We start from the raw sequence: 21,622 nt of genomic DNA on the forward strand, positions 1-21,622 counted from the left end.
CTTACAGAGTGAGAGAAAATCTTTGCCAATCATATTTCAGATAGAGCACTAATCTCCAGAGTTTATAAAGAACTCAAAAAACTTTACACCAAGAATGCAAATAATTCAATCGTGAAATGGGCTAAGGAAATGAACAGACACTTCACAGAAGAAGATCTACAAGCAATCAACAAACATATGGAAAACATGTTCAACATCTCTAGTAATAAGAGAAATGCAAATCAAAACCACCCTAAGATTCCATCTCACCCCGATTAGAATGGTGATTATCAAGAATACAAGCAACAACAGGTGTTGGCAAGGATGTGGGGAGAAAGGTACTCTCATACATTGCTGGTGGGGCTGCAAATTAGTGCAGCCACTCTGGAAAGCAGTGTGGAGATTCCTTAGAAAACTTGGAATGGAACCCTCCATTTGATCCAGCTATCCCACTCCTTGGCCTATACTCAAAGGACTTAAAATCAGCATATTACAGAGATACAGCCACATCAATGTTCATAGCTGTTCAATTCACAATAGCCAGATTGTAGAACCAACCTGGATGTCCTTCAATTGATGAATGGATAAAGAAACTGTGGTATATATATATAATGGAATATTACTCAGCCATAAAGAATGATAAAATTATGGCATCTGCAGGCAAATGGATGAAATTGGAGAATATCATGCTAAGTGGGATGGGCCAGTCTCAAAAAACCAAAGGACGAATGATCTTGCTAATAAGTGGATGATGACACATAATGGGGGGTGCGAGGGGTTAGTGTTAGGGTTAGAGTTAGGGTTAGGCAGGGGGGCAAGAATGGAGGAAGGAAGGACTGTATAGAGGGAAAAGAGGGGTGGGAAGGGTGGGGGGAAGGGAAAAATAACAGAATGAATCAAACAACATTACCCTATGTAAATTTATGATTGCACAAATGGTATGCCTTTACACCATGTACAAACAGAGAAATAACATGTATCCCATTTGTTTACAATAAAAAAAGGAAAAAAAAGTCATTTTTCTTGATTCATAACTATTACACAAACTGAATATGTTTTTGCTCTGTTAATTTCATTTTGTATTTTCCTTATAAACTTTATAACTGTTGCCTGTTAGTGTTTTTCAGAGGTACTGCTTCTAAGAAAGGAATCAACTGGGGTTAATTTGAGATAATAAATCATAATCTATAGGACAGATAGTGTATAATGCTGACTTCCAGTACTAAAACTAACACCAATTAAATGAAAGGGGTATCTGTAAAATTATAGATACTGAAGTTATAACATTTTACTCCCTCTTTAAGACTGGTGAAACTGGCTTGCTGGGTGTTTAAAACACAAAACCTGAAGACCAAAGTTAAGGAAGTAAAAGAGCCAAAGAAAAAGCAGTCAACATTTTGACCCTTGACCTCTATGGTCAGCCAGGACTCAGAGAACAATGTGACCCCTCTCTGAACCCTGCAACTCTGGTCAGTCACCCAAGTTGCTTATCAGGGAGTTCAAGAGGATCCTGGAGAACAGGAAGCCAACCAGTGCACATTCTGCAAAGAGGAGAACCATTGGAGAAGGAAATGTCCCTGATGATTCCAAGAGAAGCCACATATGGTCAGCCAGACCCTGACCCATCCTGGCAAGTGGAACCACTGGTAGAGGAAAGCTAAAGGAGTCAGGAGCCTTTGCACATGTTCCCAAGAGTGCTGTCTGAGGAATCTCAGCTGACTCTTAAGAGTAGATAGGAAGAAGCTCAGTTTTGATCAACTTAGTCTTAAACACCTGGTAGGAGAGTACAGCATAAAAGCATAGTCCTACATGGACTTTTAAAAGGAAAAATAATGTTGTTTTTGCTGTACCTTAAAATGTACACTTGTGTCAGCCCTACCAAAAGTTATAAAGCTGGAGGCTACAAAGGAAGGGTTCCTGTGTGAGAGTGCCTAATACTAATTACCACAAGAGTCACAAATTTGTTCCGAGTTAAGTCTGATTTCACAGACCTAGAAATCTTCCTAATCTCCTATATTGATGAACTTGATCTGTTTTACACTGATAACATTATGAGTTAGTGTCCTCATGGTTTTCAGACCCTAGCTGAAATACTAATTGTATTTGTGATCATTAATTACAAAAAAGTAATGCTTTGATGTCTTTATTGCTGTCTTAGCATGAACCCTGCCCTATGCATGTCTTGTCCATCACCTGCCATCTGCCACTGTGGACCTCCACACTGCTCTGATGATGAATGCCCTTAACTGTCTATGCCCCACCTGATAGAGAACAAGGACTTTGGATTACTTCCCCCAAAATGGCCCCCTTTCAGCAAGAAGCAGTTTGGAGAGGTTGTCACTCATTTTTCCATAGAAATGGAATGTAGAAATCAACAGTGGGGAAATGTAACAGTGGTTCACCTTACACTTTGCATATAGCCCTTGCTGCTCTGCCACTGCAACTGATTTTTAAAATGGACATGTTTCTTTCTCTTCCTCTTCCCCTGCTCCTCCCTAATCTCTATCACTCCCTAATCTCAGGGGAAACAGGATTACTGTTCTTCCCCATCCTAGGCAGAGTTATTTGTTCCTGAGTACACATCCACCAGAGGAACCAAGTCATCCAGACTTTGGGGATGGTTCCAGAAGATCTCAGAAAAGACTATCTCCCAAATTAACAAGTGAATTACAACTCCAGACAGAGAACGTGTGGAATGCAGCCTTTGAGTCACCTCTTTAAAACACCCCTGTTCCTGCTAATAGGCAGAATCACAGCCTTTGGGACAGGAGTTTCCTGTGCTTCTCCTTTGCTAGCAAAGCAATAAAGCTTCTTTTTCCTTTTTCTTAAAATGAAAACAAAAGCAAAACAACAACAACAACAACAACAAAAAGTAAGCCAAGCATGATGGCACATGCCTGTAATCCCAGCGGCTCTGGAGGCTGAGGCAGGAGGATCGCTAGTTAAAAACCAGCATCACCAATTTAGCAAGGCCCTAAGCAACTCAGTGAGACCCTGTCTCTAAATAAAATACAAAAAGGGCTCAGGATGTGGCTCTGAATTCAATCCCTGGTACAAAAAAAAAAAGTAAATCCCACCACCACCAAGAGATAATCACCATCAACATTTTCATTCACCCTATGTATTTATACATTAAAAACACAGAGCCCATCTTAGTGTCTGTACAGATTTTGGTAAAAACTTAAGATACCTCTGTAAACAAACATAAGTTGAAAGGTAATCAGTAGGTAAATTTTAGATTTGGTTAATTTGGTATATAAAAAATATTGGTTAACAGATCAATGTGAATCTGGAAGAACTTAGAGATGTCTCCTGAACTATTCAGGTCATTATTTTTATTATTTACTTGGATGATGATATGAATTGGCAACTTATATTTTTAGACAATATGGAGCTGGAAATAATTTTGGAAATAAGACGATGGCATATTTTTCCAACGTGTATTGACTACTTTGAGTGATTGTCGAAAGCAAAGGAGATGGCAGTTAATCGACATGTGAAATGCAAAGACTTTTGCTCAGATTCCTAAAAACAACTGGAGGCCTACTGAAAGAGGTTATGTGGATAGGAAATTGTGCATTTAAGAAAATGGATAGGGCTGGGGTTGTGGTTCAGTGGTAGAGCACTTGCCTAGCATGCCTGAGGCCCTGGGTTCAATACTCAGAATCACATAAAAATAAAATAAAGGTATTGTGTCCAACTACAACTAAAACAAAAACATTAAAAAAAAAAAAGAAAAGAAAAAGAAAGAAAATGGATAAGTCATGTATGGTGTATCCCTGGAGTCCAAGCTGATCACTGAGGAGGATGAGGCAGGAGGATACTTTAGCTTATCAGTATCAGACCAGTCTGAGCAACATAACAAGACACCTTCTAAAAGAAAGGAAATGAAAAGGAAAAAAAAAAAAAAAAAAAAGAGAGAGAGAGAGAGAGAGAGAGAAAAGTGGATGTGGATAGGCAGAGGACTCATGCCAGACATTACCTGAGGATGTCCAGCCTCAAAATGAAAAGGTTCAGAGAAGTCATGAGAGATGTCATATAGAAGAACAATGCTTCTCAAAATTTAATATGCATGAGATCTGCTTCAAGATAGAGTAGGTCAGATAGATATCTGACCAAGATAGAGTAGAAGAAGCTAGGTTATCCAAGTTCTGCTTTCACTGGAAATGATTAGAAGCTGGAAAAAAAATATGTTAGAAAACTTCCTTAAAGATTTAGACTGCAGGCAATGAAGGCCTCTGAACTCTCACAATGGAGAATAAAATGAGTTTATGATTACCCCTGTTTACTAGATGGAAAGAGTTTCCAGGCTGTGACACAAAAGGGAAATCCAGAAGATGCACTGACCTGAGGAGACACTGCTAAGAGTTCAGGGAAACAAAGGAAACTGAAAAGAGAAGCTTTGGGAGAGACCCATGCATTTATCCTCGGATTCTCCCTGCCTCCATGTACAGCCAAGTACTGCTCAGCTCTGATAGGGGACCAGCTGCCTGAGGCCTAGAAAAAGCCACTTGAAATATTGAGAGAATAGCATTAGTTCTCATAAAACTGGAACTAGTTCCTGTCCCTACTAGCCAAGGGGGAAAACCTCATAATTCACAGAGCATCAGAGAGAGGACTCCAAATAGTATATTCCTCCATAGTGGAACACAAATTATCTCTTTCATTAATGATAATCTGATATCACCTGTCCAAGCTTAAAAGAAAGGTCAAAAAAGACAAAACTATCTTCAAGCAACCTAATACATCATACAATAAGGCTCAAGAATATTTATAAAAATATGAAAATATTCAGCATTCAACAATATAAAATTCACAATGTTTGAATAAAAAAATACTAGTCATGCAAAGAGAAGAAGAATTTGACCAATATAGAGTAGGAAAACTCAATCACTGGAGTCAATCCAGGAATCACATGATAGAATTTAGTAGATAAAAACATTAAAACAGTTATTAAAACTGCATTTCAAATGATCAAGAAGCTAGAAGAAAAACTGCACATGTTTAATAGAGACTTGTAAAATTAAGGGAACAGATGCAAATTTACAGAAATGAAAATCAAAATGTCCAAGATGAAAAAAATATTTTGAATAGAATTAGAAGGTTACACAGTGTAGAGGAGAATACTGGAAACACTTGAACATGAAGATATAACTAGAGAAACTATCCAAACCAAATAAAAGAATGAAACACACACACCAAAGGGGCAGGGGGGGCGGGGAAGAACTGGGTTTGGAGAGGGGGTATGTAAGAAACAGAATCAGTGAAGTATAGGACAAAGATCTGGCGGTTTCTAAGGAAACTGCAATCACCATATGACCTGGGTATCTCACTTCAGATATTTACTCATAAGAAAGGAAAGCACATGTCTTTATGAGGTCTTGCACATAAATATTCATAGAAACTTCATTTGTAGCAGTAGAAATATGGAAACAATAAAAGTGTCCATCAAGAGTTGAAAGCATGGTATATTCATACAAAGGAATACTACTGAACAATAACAAGGAATTAACAATTCATACATGCAACAACAAGGAGAACTCTCAGGAGTCAAGAATTGAAATATTTTTTCAAAAGTGTATGTTGTATGAGTCCACTTATTTTATAGAAAGTGAAAATTAATTCGGTGAGGGATAAGAGACCAGTGACTGGGGTCGAGGAGTGGAAAGGATCAGAGGAAGTAATTATAAAGAGTTACAAAGAACATTTTGGCAGTGATGATATGCTCATTATCTTGATTATACTGCTATTTATGCACTCAAGAAACAACAAATATTTATAAAATGTTTTGCTTTATATTATGTGTACCTAATTTTATGTGTGTTACATAAAGCAGTTTGAAAATGTTTGGTAAGAGGGGAGTGGCTTTTAAAAAATGATGACCCCCAGTCAGGAATTTGGATTGGGGTCTGAGTGCCTGCACTTCTAACACTCAACCACATGCAACCCAGTGAGACACATGCGCCTGGTCCCAAGACAGTTTTTTTGTTGTTGTTGTTTGTTTGTTTGTTTTTTAAGTAGCAAGGGACCAGATTCATACTTGGGACCTGAGACAACAGAACAAAGTGATGGTTCAAGATTTTAGGGAGACAGAACTATACCTCACCATGGAAGAGTGAATTTTCTGCGACAAGAAGTACTTAGAGCCATTCGTTTTCAGCTGTGTTGTAGAGAGGTTGGGAATTGAATATTTCAGGTATCCTTCCAATGCAAAAATTTGATAATTCATTAAACTTAAATTTCAAGCCAATGCATTTTATAAACTGGCAATCTTGGAATGTGGCCTGCAAAAGTGTACTGCTCCCGTGAGAACAAGGCAAGAGCAGTGAGTTAGGGAATGACCTAGCTCATGAAGGAAGCATCAACCATCTATCACTAAATGTTACGAAGCAATTGCTCTGTACTTGTTATAAGATAAAAAGTTCTGAACTTGGCCAAACCATCATTTAAAATTGCCATTGTTTTTAAATCACCAAGAGAACCAGGTATGTGCTTCTCTTCAAAACCTTCCAAAACATCGAATGAAACAGGAAATAACCATTCTATATCTTCACAAGAGCCATGTGGTTATGAAAGACAGATCAGCAACCACAGACCAAATCCAGTCTGTAGAACAGAGTCTCGTTTATCTAGGAATTTTTAGACATTTCTTTTAGATTCTGTTTCAGATACATATCCCCCTAAGTCCAAGTGCTAAAGACTTTGTTGCTAGCTTAAGGGGCTATTGGGAGCGGGTGCTACCTTTAGGAGGTGGAGAGTAGCAAAAGGAAGTGAGGTCACTGCAGATGTACCCTTCTGTTTCCTGGTTGCCATGAGGGGAGTAGCACTGATCCACCACATTCTCCTCACCATGCCATTGCCACAGGCTCAAGCAGTATGGTAAGCAACCTTGTACAGAAACCTTGAAACCATGAACCAGCATAAACCTTTCTGCTTGCCAATTTATTTTGCTCAGGTATTTTGTCACAGGGATGCAAAGCTGACTAACCCAGATTACACCAGATTATCACAGGATCGACATTTCATCAGAATCAAATTACAATTTTGTACTGATTGACAACTTCCTAGGTGGGAATTATGTATCTTTCACTTTCTCTTGTCATGACACATCCGATATTATATATGCAGCTTGTATTTGCTGCATTGTCATCTTCACAACAGAATGATGCCACTTTCAGTTTATTAGCATACACATTGCTTTAATCCCTTGAAAGGGATTGAGCTGTCACAAACACTCAGGAAAAGGAAGGTTACTTTTTATCTCAGTGCACTTCATTAGAGAAATGAAGACATAAATAGAATTTCTTAATCCATGTAATACATGTCACAAAACATAAAAAAAAACTCACATTTTCATTTAAAACTAAGCTAATTTTCTCCATGTCACCTACCTTCCTGTATGGTTAGGAGTGGAAGTTTCTCACTATATGTGACAGCATTTCAGAAGCCTTGGGTTTTCTCCAAGTTTTTCTTGACAACCTGTTCTTTCGTTAAAGGTACCATGCAAACTTTATAATCAAAGGCTTATAATAAGCTCAGAAATCTTAGCTGGGTTTACGAGCTTCTTTTTGAATATTTTAAGGTGAAACACACATGCACACGCACACAGATGCACATGCACACATGTGAGAGACAGTGTAGCATAAATCAGTAGCCCTCAAACTCTACCATGGAGCAGAATGACCTGGAAAACCTACTGAACCAAAGATGGCTGGGGCCCACCCTGGATTTTAAAATTCAATGTCTGGAATAATAAAGATTTATTTTTCTCTCTCCTGCTGGGAATGGAATCCAAGGCCTCAGGCATAGTAGGTGGGTGTTCTCCTCTGAGCCAAGCCCAAGTGTGCTTCACATTTCCAATTCCTAAGAGAGAATGCATTTCCAATTCCTAAGAGAGAATGATGTCACTGCCCTTGGGCACTTTGAAAAACCCACATGCCTGTTAGGATGAACAAAGCAGATTTTTTAAAAAGTATTTGGGGTTGGGGTTTACCAAGATTTGGATGTGGTTTATCCCACCAAAAGTTCAAGTGCTAGAGGTTTGGGGGTGCTCAGGTGGTAGAATTTTAAGAGGTGGAGCCTAGTAGAGAAAGGAATTAGGTCATGGGAACCTAATTCAGAGGGTTAATGCCTTTTTCTCAGGAGAGGATTTTTTCCTGAAGGACTAGATTAGTAACTTGAGTGTGGGGTTATACAAAGGTTCAAATGTTTGGTCTTTGTGTGTGAACTGATTGATTGGGACTCTCCCTGCCATCTGCCACATTGTGACACAGTCAGAAGGCCCTTAACAGAGGCCAAAGAGATGTGGGAGTTTCAGCCTCAAAAACTGTGAGCCAAACCTCTTTTCTTTATAAAATATCTGTCTCTGATATTTTGTTAAAGCAACCCAAATTCATTAAGACAGGGTCCTTATTCACTACCTTATATATTGTCTAAAATTTCCTTGAGCAAATTAAAAATTTCTAAGCTTCAATATTCTCAACATTCTCTACTATGACAAAATAATAATTGCTTTTTTTTTTTTCTTTTTTTTTTTTACTATTGAGAGAATGAGAACAAAGCTTGTAACAAACTCACTGCATAGTAGGTTATAGGCACAGAAACACTAACTAGCACATGATCATGATAAGTAGTTACAGTGATAGAATCATGTAGGAAGATAACCTTTGGGAAAGGGATCATATGGTTGTTTTTGGTACCAGGATTTGAACCCAGGGGTACTTAACCACTACACTACATCCTTAGCCCTTTTTGTTTCTTATATTAAGACAGGGTCTCCCGAAAGTTGCTTAGAGCCTCACTAAACTGCTGAGGCTGGCCTCAAACTCAAGATCCTCCTGCCTCAGCCTCCCAAGCCACTGAGATTACAGACATGCACCACCATACCCAGATAGGATCACAGAACCAAGCAATTTCCTAGTTCCTCAATCTATAAAGTTCCCCCTTCCTACCTGTGAGCTCTGATTCTGAAGCTAAGGAGCTTCTTCAGCAGAAAACTAAGTCAATGAGTTTTGTTTTTCCTGTCTCTCATCTGTTGATAAAATTTGAGTTCAGTGCCGAGGGAAAGGGAGAGGAGAATTGGGAGAACCTAATGAAAGTTTGTAGGAGAGTATGGATTTAGAGTGTAGAGGAAGGATCCAGATTCTTAAGGAGCCTCAACTGTAGGGCTGTGTGTTAATGAATACCTTGGAGCCTCCCTTCTTGACTACAGAGTGGAAGCTGCCTGAACAGTGATCCTTCTTAAATGTGATACAAGAGAGTCTCCAATTTTAAAAAAGAATATCCTCAACCATATTGTGCAGGCACTGTGCATCAGCCTGCTTTCTAGCCGAGATTGCAGCTTTGGTGTGTCTGCCACGAATCAACTCATCTTTAGTCAACTGAGATGGGTCTACACACGAAGAGAAAACTTTTATTAGTTTTAGTGTCTTTTTTTTATTGACTGAAATGATGTTATTTGTTATAATTCACAAGAAGAAAAAGTGGTTGCCTCTTTAATATGGAAAGCAATTAGATTTTATTTAAATTAGTATAGTGGGGCTTGAGTACTTTATGCTTAGAATATATTTCCATGTTTATGAGGTCTCTGTTTATTATTTAATAACTAGAAACTTGGAAATCTGCTCCGAGTATAATTTCCCCTTTGTGGTTTCTATGACTACTCTCCCTTTTATTTTATGAACACATTTTAGTCAGCTATGTGGCTGTTGCTGCAGTAACAGGTTCTATTTCTTGAGGAAATTAAAATATTTGTACCAAATATATTTTCCCTGTTCCTACAGGCATTTAGCAAACTATCAAATCCATGGCAGCCTGTTGTTTCCTTTCTTCAATCAGACATGGTAGGTGTAATGTTCTTTTCAGTTCCTCAAGAGGTTTGGAAAAATATTTTGTGTCTGTAGGAAATTAACTTAGTTCCAATTAAAGTGAGAAAAATAATAAGTAATGCTTATTGTTATGGTATGAATTCAGCATGTCCCCCAAAAGCCCATGTGTGAGATGATGCAAGAATTTTCAGAGGTGAAATGATTGGGTTACGAGAGCCTTAATGTAAACGGTGCATTAATCGACTTATCTGAATTAACTAGGTGGTGTCTGTAGGCAGGGTGGGTGTGACTGGAGGAAGTATGTCACTGGGGACGGCATCTGGGGTTTATATTTTGTCCCTGGTGAGAAGAGCTGGCTCTCTCTGCTTCCTAATTACTACACCCTGAGCTGCTTTCCTCTGCCACACCCTTCCACCATGATGCTCTGCATCTCCTGTGGAACAAATCAATGGAGTCGGCCATCTACGGACTGAGACTTCTGAAAATCTGAGCCCCCAAATAAAGTTTCCTCCTATTAAAATATTCTTGTCAAGTCTTTTGATCACAGTGGTGAAAAAAGCTGACTGAAAGACTTACCAAGCATGACGATGTGCCAGGCACTATTCTAAATCGTTTGCTTACATGAACTGAATCCCTAAAACCATCCCAGAATGCAATATCATTAATCCCATTTTTAAGATGAGGGGACACAAGCAGATTAAATAATTTGTCCAAAGATAACAGCACTCATGAATGACCAAGCTAGGTCATGAGCCTCTGCAATGTAGACTTCTAATCCTTTCCTTAACTTTGTAATGTACAGAGTATGTTTCTTCTAACATAGTAAGCATGCCTCTAATTCTAAATGAAGGTTAAAAAAAAAAACAACAACAACATTAGCAGTTGGGTCAACTACAAGCAAAACCTTGAGAAACATATGACTGTCTAAATATTTCTAAAGATTTATCCAAGGCCAAATTTATCCCTAAGACCTTGGTGAAGCATCACTTCCAATATTAAATAAACATTTCTATGCCCTAAGAAAGTCACTGACTGATTACATCTCCTGGCATGTCAATCTTATTTCAGAAATAAGACACAATGTCAGATTATTTCATAGATGTCAAATTAGGAAGTTATGACAGACCACCCATTTATCCATCACTTATTTTGTCACACCCTCTTTATTTCATAAATTTCAACGACCACTGCAGTTCCCAAACCCATTTTGCAGACAGAGCAATTTGAAATACAGAGTAGTTCCTTATTTTCCTGAATCTTATTCAAAGTTTGTGACTGAGTTTGTAACTGCTATTTAGTGTAATAAAAAGTAATAAAGACTTTCTCATGTCTTTAAAACAATGTTGATTTAACACTGCAAAACTGTGGGGCACTAATAATGAAAATGAAGTTTTATATAATTTCTGAATTAAATTGGGAACCCTCTCTATTCATCCAGTGAAATTAAAGTATATAAGATTATATAAAAAAACTCAAGTAAACTGTCTATTTTATCGTTCAATTAGCTCTTCATTGAATTATAATTGGATTGTATTCTATCCCCTCCCCTCCCAGATGGTATTTTACATGAATTAGATGTGAGAGTTCAAGATTCTAGAACCATCTAACATCCTGATTGTGAACATACTATTTTGAACAAGATGACCTCAAGATCCTTTCCCATTTTCAAAATCACTCATGTTATAGTTAGGTGACATGAGGTACGTCCTCACCCCGCAAAGCAAGTACATTAACTCCCATATGGAAAGCAAGTTGTGGAAATTACATTTCCATTTCATTGTGTTGGAGTATGTTTCTTATTTCTTCTTTTTCTCTTCAACACTGTTCCAAACCATTGGCCACAATTCAGTTATCGGCTTCTTCTTTATCTCCCCTTTTCAAAGACATTTATGATCCAATTCATAGATCATAATGCAATAACCTCCAAAGGCTGGGATATGAGAACACTTGATTTGGAGCTTGGCATGCCTGGATGTAAGTCCCAGCCCTGTTCTTCTCTAACTCTCTCACCTTGAACAAGACACTTCCTCTCTCTCAGACCAAGTCACCTCATATATAAAATAGCATAACAAAACTAACAAAATTTGTCAGGAAGAACAAAATGATACATATCATCACTTTAGCACAACTTAGTATATGCTCAGTAAATATCTGTAAACAGAAAACACCATTCAAACAATCTGCATTTGTACCTTAGCTGGGTACCAAGAGCCTGTGAGTATTTTTTGAAGCCGTGGTGACAATGTGGCTCAGGGTCTTGTTTAGAATGCTCCAAATCCTTGACATGTCCTCATTTTATATGTGTAAGCTCTCAGGGAACAGATCATGGCTATCGTCTGGTACCTCCTATTAAGCTACATCTAAAAGGAACTACTGAAAGGAACTATGTCCTTCGAGTTGTTTCTTCGAGAGATCTCCCTCCTTATGCAGTTCTTCATATGGGCCTGGAAATAGCTTTTTCTAGTCTATATTTCTGTGTGTTCCTTTCATGCTTTCCCTACTGTCAGGAGATATTTTATTCCAATAGCCATCCTACGGTACTGCCTAAATTGCCTGAAATGCAGTTTTCTCTAATTGAGCAGGAAGAAAGTCTTGCCTGGTTTTTCTGCCTGCATTTCTGCTGTGGCCATTTCAGTAAGCTAAACTCTGATCTCAAAGAGGAATCCTCTGTCAACAACCTGCCCTCCTAGTCCTACCAAGGGCTCACCCACAATCCTGGAGAGGGTGTAGCCACTCAATCCTAAAAAGACAGCCAGCAATAAGACACATTCCTCCCCTGTTCTCCAGGCTCAGCCCATTCCTCATCCAGAAGCCTCCCCAAAGTCCAGTGAAGGTCAACCCCCATGAAGCCACCACCTCTGCACAAGCCTGACTCACCCAGAACTTCATCCTCTGGCTCCTCTTTTCTCCAAGGTCTTATCCTTTCTGAAAGTCTGAAAGACCTCTCTCCACATTGCCATAGGGTAGCTGAACCACCATCATGTCATGTCCCCTCCTGAGCTACAGGAGCCCGGGAGGGCTGGATATCCAAGTGATCTCCAACTGTTCCCACCTGAAATGGACGCAGCCAATCAACTTTCAATTTCTTCCAGTTCTGGCTACTTCACATAATAATTCACCTGACTTTTTTTTTAATTGATTTTCATCATAAACATGTTTTTGGCTCCTGAGTTCTTACATGACAAGAGTGAGATATAGTTATATTAAGATTTGTAACACAGAGAGTTCTTAAACTATAAGAAAGTAATAATTTTGAAAACATTGACATGTCTATATGTAGATCTGTATGTGTGAAGTTGTTTTATTCTAGGGTAATGTTAAACCAAGATGTAACACTTGTTGATAGGAGCCACTTACCTGATCAATGTTTTGGGGGTGGCTTTTCAGATAATTAGAATGGAGGCCAAATATTTCAATAGTTTAAACTTGTTTTTCCCAAAGTTGGGTGATCATCAGAATCACACCTAGAGTAACTTTGGATTTCTAGTCTCACCAGGGACATATCAGGCATATAGAGATGGGATCAGAAATTCAATTTCCCCCCAAATATTCCCAAGTGATTTGGGTAATGAGACCAATTTAGAAACAAACAATGAGATCATTCAAAGAATCTGCTATAGTCTTACCCAGAGGAAAATTTTTCCTCCAGTCTACCTTGACCAGAGCCTATACCTTAAACGTATGGTTCTTCTGCTTAGGGGAGAACAGGTATGTGTAATCAAATCCATGTGAAAATGGTGCCTATGCAAAGTGCAGATAATTGCCATTTGTTTTTAATCAATGCTCTATAGTACCTACAAAGTAAGTCAATTTCCAGAAGGGTAACACTTTAGAAATATAATAAATTAGCAAATGATTACTACTCAGTCCTCCTTATCACTCCCACCTTCTAGAGTAACCTTCCCTTGATACCTTCTGCTAAGGTGACCAACGGTCCCAGTTTGCCTGAGGTGGAGGAGTTTGCCGGTATGGGAGGCTTCTAATGCTAAATTGGAGACATTCTGGCCAAACTGGGATCGTGGTCATGCTATTCCTCTTGTTTTTCTTAGGCATAAAGAAAGGAAATGAAGAGGCTTGGAAGAGTAACAAAAGGGTAAGGGTGACCATGAGAAGAAAGGGCACCTACAGTTTTGGGGGAAAAAATGTCTTTCAGAAATATTTTGTATATGGCTTAGTCTGGGAAGGAAGCAAGATTTCAAGAAAGAACAAAATTAAGAATGTACGTGGCCAGTTAAGCATGGTAGCAAATACCTGTAATCCCAGCAATTCAGAAGGCTGAGGTAGGAGGATTGCAAATTTGAAGCCAGCCTCAGCAAATCAGTGAGGCCCTAAGCAACTTAGCAAGACCCTGTATCAAAGTAAAAAAAAATAAAAAGGAATGGGGATGTGGTTCAGAGGTAGAGTACTCCTGTATTCAATCCCTAGTAAGAAAGAAAGAAAGAAAGAAAGAAAGAAAGAAAGAAAGAAAGAAAGAAAGAAAGAAAGAAAGAAAGAAAGAAAGAAAGAATATGTGTCTAGCATGAGAGGGAATGCAATTTTAGTTATATTTTGAAAGTGATTTTATAACTTTTGTTACTTTTAGGTCAGGCATAGGGGTTGATGCCTAGATTCCCTGCTCCTCAGGATGATAAGAAAGGATTGCTCGAGCCCAGGCCTTTAAAGCCAGCCTCAGAAACATAGCAAGACCCTTTACCAAAAACAAAGAACATTAATGACTTTTGATGTTTGTCCCTAAGTAACAACACAAAGCAGAGAAAACCTGATTTTATAGTCTTCATTTTATGTCAGAACAATTCAGAATAATTTTGTCATATGTTGTAAATTGAATTATCATTCCCCTACATTCATTCCCGCCTGGAACCTCTGAATGTGAAATTATTTGGAAGTAGGGTCTTTGGAAATATAATTAGTTAAAAAGAGATCATACTAGATCAGGGATGACCTTAAGTCTACTGGCTGACATAAGAGGAAAGATACAAAGCCAGATGCAGTGGTGCATGCCGATAATCCCAGTGGCTCAGGAGGCTGAGGCAGGAGCATCACAAGTTCAAAACCAGCCTCAGCAAAAGCGAGGAGGCTAAGCAACTCAGTGAGACCCTGTCTCAAATAAAATACAAAATAGGGATGGGGATGTGGCTCAGTGGTCAAATACCCCTGAGTTCAACAGTACCTCCCATCCAAAAAAGGAGGAAATACAGAGACAGACATGTGAGAGAAGTCCATATGAAGATAAAGACTGAGACTGAAGTGATAAATCCACTAGTCAAGAATTACCAGCAATCAGCAATCCTCGGCGTGTGGGCTCACCCTTGCAAAGGTAGGAGCAAGGCCTGGGACAGATTGTCCTTTGTGGCTTTTGAAAGGATGTACTCCTATTGACACCTTGATGTCAACCTTCTTGCCTCCAGAACTGTGAGGGAATATAGCTCCAACCATTTAGTGGTGATGTGCTGTGGTGCTCCTTCAAAACTAATACACCCTAGAAGCCAGTAAGTTAAAACACGTGGGATAGACCTCTGGATAAAAGCATAAGTCTAAAGTTTAATCCAACTTATGCCTCTGATTCTTTGAATGTGTTACTTACTGGGTTCTAACTTCCTCATCTGCAAAATGACAGAATGAACTAGAACAAGAAGTTGTTCAAAAGATTCCCTCCCTGCCCCCTTGGTCTATGAGTAGAATATGAGTGAAACTTTAAAACTATTCTGTATTATTATCATGCATATGGTTTTAAAAGTCACTTTCTACTAACAGCTTAAGCAATAGTATCTTTAAGCAAATACTTTGAGATCCTAATGGTATATTACCACTATTTAAAAAAAAAAAAAAAAAAAAAACCGTGGAGAATTTCATCCAAAACATGGTTTTAAAAATAATTCACACTTGATATGGAGGAGAGATACCTGTCCCAAGTATATGTTTGAATATCTTCTAAGATCCTAAATGGGGGATCAGAGGATAATTACTCCCAAATTTGGCATTATTTGGTATTCTGAGAAATTAGATCACACTGAAATTAAAAGGTCATTAAAACAGGCCCAGAAGCAAGTCCTTCTGATCTTCACTTTTTTCTCCCTTCTCAGTGCTGGGAGAAACTTTCAACAAAATTCCCTTATATGCCTAAAGTCTGGTCCTGTCAAGGAAGAAGCCGGTAACTCCCATCCCTTTCCTGAGCTTTCATTAGCTATACTCAAATTGCAGGAAAAAAGAGGGAAGTCTGTCAACCTTCCCGGACAGACATTTATCACACACTATTATCTTCTACTTCCATCCCCAAGAGAATCATTTAGAAAAACTGTTCTTCAGGCCCAAAAGACTCTGTCCTAGGTCACTGTGTGTTCTCTAAGCCCCTGCGTTCCCCTAGAAATCATTTACCAGTCCCCATTCTTCCCCACCATTACAGAAAAAGGGGCATATACGTTTCTAAACAATGATAACTCTTAGGTAATCATACTCCTGTGGTTATCCCTGGAAATATTTCTCCATTTACATATTAAATCAGTTTCTGCCTTTTTCTCTTATTTAATCTTTGCCAATTTATTCCAATGATCCTTCAATGGGCAGGGGGTAAATTTTCCCTACAAGAGTAATAATAATAATTAATTATTATTATTAATAATTAATACTAATCAACACTTAGTAGGTGCTATCCTCCTAAGTACTTTTAATCTATTGTCTCCTTTAATCTTCTCACAACCTTGTGGAATTGCAGTGAAATAGAGTGTCCACCTGTCCTCCTCACAGCTAACTAAATAACTCATAGGATCAATTTTAGAGCACAAACTGACAGCTTGGACTGAAAGCCACATTTCCCCACAGCTACTCAATCAGGGATGTGTTTGGGAATGAAGTATAGATTCTATACTCCTCTCTAGCAGAAGGCCTGTGTGCAGTTTAGACAGCAAAATCATCATTTACAGCATGGGAACATATTGTTCCACAAGCTGGCTTACCAAATTAGCTACAGGAGCTGCTAACATCTCTGTGAAACATCTTTTACATATTTGAGGAGAACAGGCACATCAAATGTAATACTCAATTACAAATCCTTCCCTTAGACATAGAAGTATTGATTATCATTTCCCTTAAAGCCTGGTCAATATCAGAGGACAGGTAGGTGAATGGAGAGGGCACACAGGTCAGAAGACTGTGTTAGCTTTCTAAGTCAAGTTTCTTTGGCTATATCACCAAATTCTGAGTGTGACTGGCTCATTTTCATCTTATATTTACTAGATGTGTATGACACCAAATTCTCTTAGTTTGGTTAATTTTCAACATATATTCACCAGATACATGTTTGCACCAGGCTCTGTGCTACTTACTAGGAACAAATTAATAAAGAAAATGGAATCACAGGACAGGGTACCTGAGGGAGATAGAAATTAAACAAATAAAATCATGTATTTTATGTTCCTATACATCATCTTACTATTAACTCAACACTCAATAATAACAAAGTGCTAATAAAGGGGAAGTATTACAGTAACCTTATAAAATGCTCTTTAAAGTCAAGATTTTTATGGGATTTAAGGAAGGTCACTGTGAGGATGTGATGGTGATATCCAAACTAAATCAAGGAAAATGCATTCTAGGCAGAAAAAGAAACATTTAAAAGAAATATTGAGTCAGGCACAGTGGCGTGTGCCTGTAATCCTGGCAACCCTGGAGGCTGAGGCAGGAGGACAGCAAGTTTGAGGACAGCCTTAGTAATCTTGCAATGCCTACAACAGCTTAGCAAGAATCTGTCTCAAACAATTTCTGGTATGAAAAATAAAATAAAATAAAATAAATATTGTGTCAGAAGGAAATTGGTGTTTCAATGGAAGCTAAAGAAGAGACACATATCAGTAAAGCAAGAAGGACAGAGATATAGGATGAAGGAACCTGATTTTATTCTAAGTTTAATTGGAAAACAGTACAATGTTTACAACTGTAAGATGGGCTCGGTGGTGTTTATTTCACACTCTTTCTACCTAAAGAATAATGTATTAGTGTTTATGAGTGTGCGCCTTATAGAAATGTCAAACGAAATAATTTATTTCTTGCTGCAAACATTTTTTCAACAAATACAGAATAGAGTCTATTTTTTACTTCTTTTCCAAGAATTTTCCAAAGACAACCATGGGAGGAGGGTGCTTTCATATTGTTCTCCCATAAAGTCAGAGCTTTGAGTAAACCCGATTCTGAATCATTTGGTTCTAAATAATAGATGTTGGACAATTTTATGACTGACATATTAATTATTCATTTGGATAATTTAAATTGATTTCATATTATACTATATCATTTTCTATTAAGTTTCAATAGGACTGTAAGAAATCCATTAAATTCCAAATCATTATCATTAATTTTCATTAAGATGCCTGGACATCACATACATTCTATCTCCGAAAGTCATGATTTCCAGGATCCATTTTAACAAATTACTATGAATATGAGCTAAGTCTTGGCATATGTCCTTCATAAGTAACAATGACTTTAGATCAGGAGGTCATCTGATGTATGTAGATATTGGTGTTGGGTTAGTATTGAATTACTATTTGTTAACATTTTTATTGAGGTTTATAATACAGTAAACTTCACATATTTAAAGTGTTCAGTTTGATGAATCATGACATAAATTTGGTGATAAAATCAGCAAAATCAGGATGATAAACACATCCAGTATTTCATAAGTTTCTCTGTGGCCCCTTGGGATACTTCCGCCCCAACCTGTTGCTGCCACCTCCCCTTCCAATACCCTGACAGGCACATGCTAATGTGTAGGCCACCACTGATATGCTTTTTGCTGCTGAAGATTAGGTTGCATTCTCTAAAGCTTTACATAAAAGTTATCATAGAAAGGACTCTGTTTTCACTGCTCTTCATTCATTTAGAATAATGAACATTTTAGTATCCTTCAATGTTGAGGTGTATCTAGTAATTTATTCTTTTTCATCCATGAGCATTATTTTTTGTACAACTATACCACAATTTGTTCACTTATTTGCTTATTGGTGGATATTTCCATTGCCCCCCGTATTTAATCATTACAAGTAAAACTGCTATGAATATTTATGTGTGAGTTTTTGTATAAATGCATCCTTTATTTTCTTTTGGATAAAAGATTAGGAGTGAAATGGCTAGATATTATAGTATGTAAATGCCTAACTTTTTTATTGTAGCAAAATATTCATAATATGAAGTTATCTTTTTAACCATTTTTTAAGTGTACAGTTTTAGTGGTATTAGGTATGTTCAACACTGCTATGCAACCATCACCACCAATCATCTCCAGAACTTTCTCATTTTCACAACCTAAACCTCTGTACTTATGAAAAACAATTCCTTGTTGTGGTTTAGAGATGACTTGTCCCCCAAAATCTCATGCATGAGATAATGCAAGAATGTTCAGAGGTGAAATCACCAGAGTTTGAGAGGTGTAAACTAATAGTGTCTTAATCCACAGATATAAATTAACAGGGCTGTAACTATGGACAAGTAGGGAGTGGCTAGAGGAGGTAGGATACTGGAAGTGTGTCTTTGGTATATCACTTGTCCTGCTTCCTGTTGCCTGAGCTGCTTTCCAGTGCCATGACCTTCCACCATGATATTCTACCTCACTTGGGCCCAGAGCTATGGTGTTGGCTGACCATGGACTGAACTTCTGAAACCATGAGCTAAACTAAACTTTTCCTCCTCTTGTTCTTGTCAGGTATTTGGTCACAGCAATAAAAAAGCTGAGTAAAGTATTCCCCATTCCTCTCTCCCAACCCCCAGCCCCTGGTAACTGTTTTTCCACTTTATGTCACTCTGCATTTGTCACATCTAATTAGTACAGTAAAAATGGTATTCATAAAATATTTGTCCTTTTGTGTTTGGCATATTTTAATTTACTAAGTGCTTCAAGTTTTAGCATATGTTAGAATTGTACTCCTTTTTAAGATTAACTAATATCCCATTGTAAATGTATACCACATTTTGTTTACTCATCCATAAGTAGACATTTGGGTTGCTTGCACAATTGGACTCATGTGAATACTACTGTTATCATCATTATGTAAAAATACTTTTGAACCTGAATTTTTCGTCTTTTTGATATATACCCACGAGTGGAACTGCTAAATCATGCAGTAATTTTGGGTTTCAAAGAAGTTTCCATAGTTTTGCATAGCAGCTACACCATTTTATAGCCCTGCCACCAGTGCAGTGATTTCTCCTAAATGTCTAACATTTATACACACACACACACACACACACACACACACACGCACACGTGTGTGTGTATTTAGTTATGAATAAACCTTTTAAAAAAATTTTTAATTGTTGATTGACCTTTACTTTATTAACTTATTTGTGTGTGGTACTGAGAATCTAACCCAGTGCCTCACATATGCTAGGCGAGCACTCTACCACTGGAGCTACAACTCCACCCCCTAGTTGTGGATAAATTTTTACTTTTATTTATTTATTTATATGTGGTGCTGAGAATCAAACCCAGTGCCTCACACATGCTAGGCAAGTACTCTACCACTGAGCCACAACCCCAGCGCCATGTCTAACATTTTAAGAAACTGTCACACTGTTTTCTAAAGTGGTTGCATGACTATGGGTTTCCACTAGGACTTCCTATTTCTTTGCATCAATGTAGACACTTGACATGGTCAGTCTTTTTCATTTTGGTGATTCTGACAGGTGTGTAGTAATAGTTCATGGTGGTTGCAATTAGCACTTCCCTGATGACAACTGAGCCAACAACATTATTATCTAATAGTCCCAAAACCAATGTAACTAATAGATTCCTTCATAATGGACTTTTAAATGCATTTTTCAGTCATTCTGCAAACATTATCAAATCTATGTGAAGCATCTCTAAAAAGCCCACTGATTTGTCCTCTTAGTGGATTTGTTTTTGTTTTGCTTGTTTTTCTTTCTTTTTTTAATGTGCAAAGCCAAGTGTCCACTTAGTCTGCTGGGTAGAGAAAGCACATGTATCTGTTATATTGTATGACATTCTAAGCCAGGAACCAGGCAGGTGAGTCAGTAAGCTCATTTTGTAGTGGTTATTCACTACATTTGTTCTGTACTCTACTAGGCTCTGGAGAAACAGCAGTAAAAAGATGGACATGGTTCCTGCTGACTGGGCACTTAGAGCCTACTACAAGAAAAAAGGAAATAGTGCTACTGAAATACAGTAATAGGATCATGTTACATAAGCAGTAGGAGAAAATAACTTAGGAGCAAACAATGATTTGAGACTAAGAATGGGGTAAATTTATATAGGGAGATGTAGTAAATCTTCAGATCTAACTATAGAAAGTACCAGTCATATAAAAATCTGGAAGTAAAACAAATAGCTAAGACAAACAAATGTCTAAGGAATGAACAACTTGGCATGTTCAAAGCAGAAGAAAAAGGAGATTGATGCAAACACCATGAGTAACTGGGAGAGGGTCTCAGGTGAGGGGAGGTATCAGAACATGAACCAATGGAGTGGTGATAATCTCTGATAGACTATCACCTTTGTTTTTTTTCTTTTGAAAGATTGGCCTACCTTCTATATAAAGAGTGAGTAGTAGAGAGGCTAAACTAATAAGCATAAGAAAAACAGAAAAAAGGGTAAAAGCTTATTTATAGGCTATCACAGTGTCCCTTGAGAAGCAATAATGAAATAACATGAGAGAGTTAAAAGTGGCTGGATATAATGAAAAGCATTGGTGTCCCCAAATTCTAGTCAATTATTACAAATTTAAATACAGGCACGATGCTGCTAGCAGTATTATAATCTTTCAAAGATCCAGACATCCAAATTTTTTAAATAGCCTAATTTTTTAAAA

General features: G+C 37.8%; 1 protein-coding gene across 7 annotated transcripts in view; it reads right to left on the minus strand.

Moving 5' to 3' along the window:
• GRM7 (glutamate metabotropic receptor 7) overlaps positions 1–21,622 on the minus strand; it is an 891,077-nt gene that overhangs the window by 724,141 nt on the left and 145,314 nt on the right. The window contains exon 1 of one of the 7 annotated variants that reach the window (XM_079122080.1): positions 12,684–12,877. The exons of the other annotated variants lie outside the window; for them this stretch is intronic. Coding sequence (XP_078978206.1) covers positions 12,684–12,695 — 12 coding nt within the window. The 5' untranslated portion in view covers positions 12,696–12,877. Of the gene's footprint in view, positions 1–12,683; positions 12,878–21,622 lie in introns of those variants that run through there. 7 annotated transcript variants of the gene reach the window in all.

Source organism: Sciurus vulgaris, assembly GCF_902686455.1.
Source record: "Sciurus vulgaris genome assembly, chromosome: 19".
NCBI lineage: Eukaryota > Metazoa > Chordata > Mammalia > Rodentia > Sciuridae > Sciurus > Sciurus vulgaris.